The sequence below is a fragment of the Terrapene carolina genome, unplaced genomic scaffold, assembly GCF_002925995.2.
Source record: "Terrapene carolina triunguis isolate 2854851 unplaced genomic scaffold, T_m_triunguis-2.0 Scaffold58, whole genome shotgun sequence".
Lineage (NCBI taxonomy): Eukaryota > Metazoa > Chordata > Testudines > Emydidae > Terrapene > Terrapene triunguis.
This window is the reverse complement of record NW_020664409.1, coordinates 13,755,154-13,764,873: the sequence shown is the minus strand read 5'-3', so window position 1 is coordinate 13,764,873 and position 9,720 is coordinate 13,755,154. Positions and strand designations below refer to the sequence as shown.

General features: G+C 37.5%; 1 protein-coding gene and 1 pseudogene across 1 annotated transcript in view; one reads left to right on the top strand and one right to left on the bottom strand.

Moving 5' to 3' along the window:
* The window catches only part of SALL3 (spalt like transcription factor 3), a 20,230-nt gene extending 16,493 nt beyond the window's left edge, over positions 1-3,737 (top strand). The window contains exons 2-4 of the mRNA XM_026647322.1: positions 1-1,342; positions 1,559-1,899; positions 3,306-3,737. The exon at positions 1-1,342 is cut by the window's left edge and continues 1,589 nt beyond it. Coding sequence (XP_026503107.1) covers positions 1-1,342; positions 1,559-1,899; positions 3,306-3,737 — 2,115 coding nt within the window. The remainder of the gene's footprint in view (positions 1,343-1,558; positions 1,900-3,305) is intronic.
* A 5,168-nt stretch (positions 3,738-8,905) lies between these two features.
* On the bottom strand, positions 8,906-9,031 carry LOC112111420 (annotated as a pseudogene).
* Positions 9,032-9,720: the final 689 nt, after the last annotated feature.

Here is a 9,720-nt window from a genome sequence, read left to right as displayed (position 1 = left end):
TATGGAGATTCTCCAAGTATTACTCCTATGAGCAGGTCACCCCAGAGGCCATCTCCTGCTTCGAGTGAATGCACTTCTTTATCTCCAAGCCTAAACAATTCTGAATCTGGCATTCCAGTGTCTGCTGACTCACCACAACCAATTCATAGTGGCTCTTCTCTGACTAAAACCGAACCGGTCACACTGCCTCCCACAAATGCAAGGTTAGGAGACCTTACTGTAAGCGGGCAAGTTTGTACCGCTTCCACATCTTCAATTCCTACTGCTGTTACAGATAGCAGCATTTCAACAAGCCTCTCAAACCCCGTGCTTCCAGCAATGTCTGACCAGTTCAAGGCAAAGTTTCCATTTGGTGGTCTACTAGATTCTATGCAAACATCAGAAACCTCAAAACTACAACAGCTAGTAGAGAACATTGATAAGAAGATGACAGATCCAAATCAATGTGTCATTTGTCACCGTGTGCTTAGTTGTCAGAGTGCTCTCAAGATGCATTACAGAACACATACAGGCGAAAGACCATTTAAATGCAAAATTTGTGGACGTGCCTTTACTACAAAAGGCAATCTAAAAACACATTTTGGAGTTCATCGAGCGAAGCCACCACTAAGAGTACAACATTCATGTCCCATTTGTCAGAAGAAATTTACAAATGCTGTTGTTCTCCAGCAACATATTCGTATGCATATGGGTGGACAAATTCCAAACACACCATTACCAGAGGGCTTCCAAGATGCAATGGACTCAGAGCTTTCCTATGATGAAAAGAATGTTGAAACACTGAGCAACTACGATGATGACATTGATGAAAATTCTATGGAAGAGGACCCAGAATTAAAGGACACAGCAAGTGACTCATCCAAACCACTTATATCTTACTCTGGGTCTTGTCCTCCTTCACCGCCTTCTGTAATTTCCAGTATTGCTGCTCTGGAGAATCAAATGAAAATGATTGATTCTGTCATGAACTGTCAGCAGCTGACCAGTTTAAAATCCATAGAAAATGGATCAGGTGAAAGTGACCATTTGAGCAATGATTCCTCATCAGCTGTTGGTGATCTTGAAAGCCAGAGTGCAGGCAGCCCAGCGATGTCAGAATCTTCTTCCTCCATGCAAGCTTTGTCTCCTGTAAACAGCAATAGTGAAAGTTTTAGATCAAAGTCCCCAGGTCTTAGCAACCAGGGAGAACCACAGGAAATACAATTAAAGACAGAAAAACCTGATAGTCCACCATCTGCTACTGAAAATGGAGGTGCTTTAGATCTGACATCCACCAACCCGGGAAGACCAGTCATCAAAGAGGAGGCTCCTTTTAGCCTGCTGTTCCTGAACAGAGAACGTGGTAAGTTTAAAAGTACTGTTTGTAATATCTGTGGCAAGCCTTTTGCTTGTAAGAGTGCATTGGAAATTCACTACCGCAGCCATACTAAAGAACGTCCATTTATTTGTACAGTCTGCAATCGTGGGTGTTCCACTATGGGTAATTTAAAACAGCACTTACTGACGCACAAATTAAAAGAGCTGCCTTCTCAGTTATTTGAACCCAACTTTACTCTAGGTCCCAGCCAAAGTACTCCTAGCCTGGTCACCAGCACTGCGCCTACCATGATCAAAATGGAAGTGAATGGTCACAGCAAGCCGATCTCACTGGGTGAGGTTCCCTCGCTTCCAGCTGGAATCCACGTTCCTGCTGCACCACAGACAGTGATGAGTCCAGGCATCACTCCTATGCTGGCACCCCCGCCACGTCGGACTCCCAAGCAACACAACTGTCAATCGTGTGGGAAGACCTTCTCCTCAGCAAGTGCACTACAGATACATGAACGCACCCATACTGGTGAAAAGCCATTTGGTTGCACAATCTGTGGTAGAGCTTTTACCACAAAAGGGAATCTTAAGGTAAGAAGAAAACTCTCAAATCTCAAACAAAACTGTAAGGAATGTGGGGTTTAAAAATGTACTACATCTGAACTTAGCAAGCTCTCATTTTCTTGTTGTCATCAAGGCGAGGAGGAAAGAGAAGATAAAGAAAACATTTACTGTATGGTGCTGTTTCATGCTCTCAACATGTTTAAAGAACCAGGGCTTGATCCTTCCCTCTGATTTGTGGGTGCACATTGCTGTGTACTTTAAAATCAGCTCCAAGAGCTTGCATACACATACGTGACAAGGCATGTGGTGGTGCACACCTGAGTCTCCTAGAACATATCTGTGTTTTACATTTGTGCCATTCTTGTGGAACACTGGTGTGAAATAAGCTTGCTATATAAAAAAGGTGGAAAGAAATAAAGCACAAATCACTGCAAAGAGGCAGGAATGACACAGAATCCTGTGACAGTCACTGAGCAATTTTAACGTGTACTCTATGCAATTGTGTAAGTGGTTGCCGAGGAGGGTGGTAGGCAGAGATTATTCCTAAACCCTTTCTAACTAGAAGACCTCCCCATATATGAAAATAATTAAAAAAACATGATGGGCACCTTTTAGCTGTTAAGATCTAGCTCTGCTGCCTTCTCTCCTCTTGTTGTTGTGTAGTAAGATTATAAGCAATGCTCCTCCAGTGACCCAGAGCTTACTGGGATGCCTCTGTTACACAGTCCAGTTTCCACTCTGCATGTAGTGCATGTGTCACTATGCAGGTTTGTAAGCTGGTACCCAGCGACATAAAATGATGTATCACGGGAGCACCATCTCTCGTCCTCACAACCCAGGTAAGCATCAGGAGGTTAGAGGCATCAAGGGCCACGCCTTAGTAAAAAAATATTTTTTAATGTATATAATGTTTGAGGAAAGAGAATAAGAATGAGTGAAGTATTGTCTGGAGAAATATTAAGAGAACAGAGGAGAGAAAGACAGGAGGACACAAAAAGGTCAAGGGCAGAGGAAATAACAATTAGATGGGGTAAGAGGCTTAAGACTTCTAAGTGTCCCCTAGGCCTAGTAATTCTCAAGGTGGTCTTGTGTTTTTATGCATGTCAGAACTTCCAGTTCTAATTTGAAATTGTCTAACCTGAAGGATTCATATTCTTTGTTGTTGTAGCATTGTATTTCTTTTCAGTGAAAAGAAATGTGTAGGTTGATGACTTACATGAATATTTTTTTAAAGTTTTAATATGGACTACAACTCCCATTGTCCATAAGAATACCGCTTGGCAAAATAATTATAATCTAATTCATTAAATGTGAACTTAAGGATGGCTTTTTTCTCTTTGTTTTATTTTAATTGCTATACCGAATATTCAGACCAGCTAGCTTATTGGAATGTGCTAATTTGTAGGTGTTTCCCATTTCTATTTTCTATACAGGTTCACATGGGAACTCATATGTGGAATAATGCCCCTGCAAGACGTGGTCGTCGACTATCCGTGGAAAACCCAATGGCTTTGTTAGGTGGTGACGCTCTGAAGTTTTCTGAAATGTTCCAAAAGGATTTGGCAGCTCGAGCAATGAATGTTGACCCAAATTTTTGGAACCAGTATGCTGCAGCTATCACTAACGGACTTGCTATGAAGAACAATGAGATTTCTGTCATACAGAACGGAGGCATTCCCCAGCTCCCAGTAAGTTTAGGTGGAAGTGCCATTCCATCTTTAAGTAACATTACCAGTGGCATGGACAAAGCTCGCACTGGCAGCAGCCCTCCCATTGTTGGTCTGGACAAAGCAAGTTCTGAAACTGGAGCCAGTCGTCCATTCACAAGATTTATTGAGGATAACAAAGAGATTGGCATAAATTAAAAGCATTCAGTACAAATAACTGTTGGACCACTACTCAACACCACATTTGTTCTATTTCATGTACAGTTTTTGAAGTTAAGATTAGTTTCCTGACCTAAATACATAGGTTCCCTTTAAAATTTTCCCATAGCAGAAATACGTAACTTTGTGGCTGCTGAAAAGTTGTCTTGCAAGATCTGCATGGTACTTCTTTCAACAGTGAGTTTGACTGTTATTGAGAACTTTAAAACCTTTTTAATTTAAGTTAACAAAAACAAAAAAATCATTGGATAACTGCATTAGGGACAGAAAGAGTTTAGACTATGTCCACTTTGCTTCTTAAAATATTAATATCAACTGAGAAAAGGGGGCTTCACTATGGCATTCCTGTCAAACTTATTTGCTGGTTTTATTCAAATTAGTTAGAAACTTGAACTATGTTTTTAGGAATCTTAATCTTAAATAAGTGATTAGTACCCCAATGCTGTGTGTATTATTACAGTATCCTTGTCTGTAGTATTTATAAAGTTAAGATTATGCGGGTAACAGACAATATACTTGGCCCAACCTTAAATGAAGCTTTTGTACTGCAAAATACATCTGGCTGTGTGATTTTTTTTTTAAAGCAAATTTTGGTTTACTATAAATAAGTGGTCTATTTCAATGCAGGCAAAATTGTGAAGTTTTATGGGAAAGATAGCATGCTTTTCATGTGCAAGTACCCGTCAGTAACAAACCTTTTTTTTTTTTTTTTAATTTAAATATTTGTAGCTGCTATGTGGACAGTTGTTCTATTAAATGAAAAATGTAATGTGGACTTTAACTCAATGATTGGAAAACAAGTTACAGACAAACCTTATCACCATAAATTATTCACAACATTATAAACAGTTGTGAGTAAATATTTCATGTTATCAAAGCTGTACAATAAAAAGGTAATGTTTGTATAATGTGGTTGCAAACTCTTAATTTATACTATTGCACTTTTAGTATTTTGTATTAGGGAGGTTTGTCTATAATTTGAAACTGAACAAAGATGTAAACTATTTTATAAATAGTACTTTGACTTAAGGAGAATGGGGGGAAAAAACAGTTTCAGTTTCTTGTTTTGTCATCAGGTCAAACAATATGAGAGACCTATGTTAGTTAAACAGAAAAGCCACCGAGAACTGTCGGATCCTTAAGTAAAATGGGGCCTGCCATTTCCTAAATTGAAATGACTCATTTAATGTTTCTACAAAGCCTATTTTAAAATGTGCCCATCCCCAACAGAATATTGATAAATTCATCTTAGGAGTGTGATATCAATACAAGCCTAGGATAGACTAAAGAGAACATTGTGTAGGTTTAATTTTACTGTAATCTGTTCTGTCTCTTTCTCACACCCACAAGCAAGATGTTGACTGCCTAATAGCACTGGTATTGTGCACAACATAACTGGGAACAAAATATAAAGTGTTTGGCTGTATGATCAGTCACAACTTTAAAATATCCTGAAGTGATTCCCAATTCTTGCTGATTATCTCCTCAGATTACTACAAAGCACAATGTACTCTGATTATTCTAATATTTTATGTTTATTACATTGTTTAAATTACACCAAGTAAATAAAGGGAATGGTTCCACTCTTAAGCTGGGAGGCTGGGGCTTAATCAAAACTTGAACAGTAAATGTTTTGTGTACTACCTCATTTTTGTGCATTACAAGTATGGTGGAGTCTGACACTATGAACTTCTGTCCAGCAAAATTGTTCAAGGGACATTATGGGTAGCTGGGTAACAGCACAAGGAGTTTTATGCCCCTGAAGAAAGAATCAGACAGTGAGGTCTTCTCAGTTGAGACTGAAAAAATAGGACAATCTTTCTTATACAACAAAAACCATTACTGTAAGAGGATGGACTATTTCTGCCATCATGTAATTGAATGAAAATGGTTTCGAAGACTTATTAGCTGTTTGTTTCTGTTGGAAATGAACAATGAACTATACAGCTCTGTTTTCTACAGTGATGATATATATATTATAGAGATAGATATACAAAACATCCCTATAATGTAACATCTTTGACCACAGTATGTGGGTTATTTGGGGGTGTTTCAAAGCATTGGAAGAAAGAAAACTGAGGTGGCTTAATGTTGCTGTATTTCAGCAATTGAATGTTTTTATTTATCTGTGTCATTTTTTGTGTGATCTTTTTTGTTAGTATTTGGTACCATGTAGTATTATCTCTTCTCCCTAAAGGATGTGTATAACTTAAAAAAAGAGATGTAAAGTGTTGTATATAAGATGGTTGATGATGATGGTACAGTAAGACTGACCCCATTTTGTATTCAGGGTTAGGTCATTCCTCTCTGCATGGTGAAGAGAGACACTATTTTTATACTGCGATACCATGTAGGGCTAGGAGCCTCCCTGAACCAGCTGGGAATTGTTACCTAGATCCAATATTTTTTATTATTAAATCTTGTTGGCTTGACACATCTACTGATTGAAATGGATGTCTTAGTCTAGGTTACTATTTTTGTCATATGGAATTGAATAAAATGCAGGATGTACTATTATTTCTGAATTGCGTTCCTTGATTATTCTAATACCAGAGTCAGATACGAGACCAAGGTTACTCACAGCAGATTGATGTCAATGACTTCTAATTGGCGCACCTGCAAGTCAGAAGAAGGTTGACACCTTATATTCAAACATTATTTGAATGTCTCTTAATTATCCTTTGGTGCAGAAATATTAAAGCCACAGCTTACAATAAAAATTGCAGACTGCTAAAAACATTTTATTGTTGAAACAGGGAAAGAAAAGCTGTGTTGGAGAGGGAAAAGCAGCATTTGGAAGCACTGCTGTGTCAAATGACTACTCAAAACACTTATCAGTTACTAGCTACATTTCAAAAAGAGTTCTATTTAGATCTCTTGAATAAGCTACCTGTTACTCAAACTATATTGCATCACAAGATTTGGGAACAAATTTATTAGCAGTAATTCAAATAATAAACACATTGGTTCATTTATGTCACATCCCACATCATTTAATTCAAACCAGTTGATGCTGAATGTTGAAATCTGTGTATTTTTATGATCCTGATTTCACAAAGCATTTAAGCACAAGATGTGTCCACTGACTTCAATAAGACTACATCCATTCTTAAAGCTAAGCACATACTTAAATATATTGCTGAATCAGGAACTAAGACTCCACATTTGACTGACCTTACAACTGCTATAATCTGGTGATGATGACTGTGCCACTGCATTTTTAAAAAATGCACTAGTCCCCTTCCAAAAATCTTGTTCTAAAGATCCTCTATTTTATAGGACCTACACAAATAAGGTGTGAGCTCCCTCTGGTGATCAGCAGCAGCAGTAAACTCTCAAAAAAACATGAGCTGTGCTGGCAGCAGATGATGTGATGTGCAAATAAGGAAGAAAACTAAAAGCTATGTTAACTACAGCTCCATTCAAAAAATAAGGGAAGAAATATCAGTTTTCGAAATAAAAGAGGACAAAATCAGGAGGCTTAGCAATTTCATTTTTAAACCTGGAAAGAGAGATATTTTAGGAGGGTCTTAAACAATGAATAATAAAAAATAAACTCAGATATGGTTGACACTGTCTTTTTGGCTGCTGTGGAATATATATTTAATAATAGGGTCATATGGAAATAGCATGGAGAGATCAAAGGCTGCCTGTGGATTTTGTATTGAAAAACAAGGCAAAAAATGTAACATGAATACCAGCGAGCCTTTCATTTGCACCCTACATTAAAAAACCATTAACACTTCCAACAAATCAAATGACACTTTTAACTACTTTTACATGTATTTTTTTACACATCTCTTTTGTATATGTTATTCCTCTAAAGCTTAAATATAAAAGATTCTCCCCTACCTACTTTGTCCTTCCTTGGCAAAGATGTTTTTTCTTCTAAAGCTACAGAAGCCAATTTGGTAGCCTTTTATATGTTTCTCTGCATGTACGCTGTCATCTGGAGGATATTGTGGTTTTATTTTTTTTCCTCTTTCTCTAATTCTGCAGAAGTCAAAAGAGTTGCCTGCTATTTACATCTGTGTGTAACACTAACATAGTGAATGGCAAAGTCATCAGTGATAAAATCAGGTATGTGCATAGCTCTAGGGGTACACTAAACAAACTTGTCATTCAGGGTCTTTACTTTATCTGAAGGCAATGACATTTTTAGTTATTTGCGGAGGTAGAGCAGCTGCAGCTGTTGAAACAGGCATAGGGCCTGATTCTGATTTCACCTGCAACAGTTTTGCATCAATGTATCCCCATTGACCAGAGGTGCTGGAACAATTCATATAGTGGGGGTGCTGAGAGCCATTGAACCAAACTGTAAACCCTGTAGATGATGGAAACCATTTCAAAGCTAGGGGGTGCGGCTGCCGCACCCCCAGCACCTCTAGTTCCAGCACCTATGCCATTGACTTCAGTGGAGTTACTCCTGATTTACACTGGTGTGAGAGAGTAGAATTAGGCCCATTTATTTTTTAGATCCCATCAAAATGACAGCTATATATATATATATATATATTTTTTTTTTATTATTTTTTTTTTTTTAAGAAAATTTCTGGGCAATGAATTACTGAACTAAAAAAAAAACACTTTTTTTTAGTGCACTCTACCAGATTATCCCAATTTAAAAGAGGTCTAATTCTGGACATAAACAAGATGGCTGTGTCCCTTAATCCATATTTTATATTAACAAAACTTGATCATGATTATGATCATATAAGTATTTGATGTTTTTTCACTCAGTTGAAGAGAGTGTGTCACTGGATTTTGAATATAAGACCATGAAAATGAAAGCTTTGCAATTATTACATTGGAACACAGTGCATCTTGTGAGAATCTTGCTATAATGTTACTACACAAGGGGATCTAGCTAATGGTCAGATATGGTCCCTTTTTCTCAGATACCAAAGGTGTCAGCAGCCTTAAGAAAAGAAAAAAACATATTGCAGGATTGCTGTAGAGTACTTTTATTTTTTTTCATGAGGTTGCATGGCTCAATCCTTTGGGGCAATTCAGGCAGCTGGAAACTCCCTGAGTTCTACTCTTAGCTCTGGCGTGTCATGCTGCAGGGCTACGGGCAAGTCACTTAGGATCTGATTCTGCAAGGGGCTCAATGCCCTCAGTTCAGTGGAGACTGAGAGTGCTAACTTCCCTTAGAGAGGCAACCAGTAATGGAATGAATTTCCTCATCTGTAAAATGGGGATAAGTTTTCAACTAGCAATAATCACGCCTCAGATTAACTTCATTAGCTATGATACTGCCACTGTGCATGTACCTACATCACAGGCGTGTTGTGAGGATTAGGTTATTTGTACACGGTCTTGAAGATGGAAAGTGCTAAGTATTATTGCTCATTTTAGAGAGTTTATAGTACTATTCAGCATAAGGGTGGCAGAACCAGACCTTAAATGAACGAATGAATAAATAAAAGAGAAGTTCTAACTGTTAAGCAATCTAGAAGAAACACATACATACATTATTTATTTGCATTCTGGTAGGGCCTAACGATCCCAAGCAGGATTATGCTAAGTAGTGTTGTACACGCATATAGTTAGAATTTATATGAAATTCTATCCAATTCCGTTTTTCCACAGATGTATTCCATTATCAAGTATCTGTTTCATAATTCTAGTGGGTTTTACTTAATGATTTAATTTTTCTAAACTGATTATCAGTTTTAGACTATGGCAGAGATTTATATCTGGCATTTCAATTTATTTTGAGTTTACATTGATTATCACTTTTTTAAAAAAATAAAAGACACAGCAATTTTCTATGGATATTTATCAGTGGTACTGTACTGTACTTTTGCTGTTTTGTGTGTGTGTGTGTGTATAATATATATACACACAGTCAATTTCAATCCTCAGTAAAGGAAGACAAACTGGGAATCATGACAAGAGATAAGACATATTGTTACAAAACAATTATATTTATGTTCACTGGTGTTCCTAAGTCACAAAT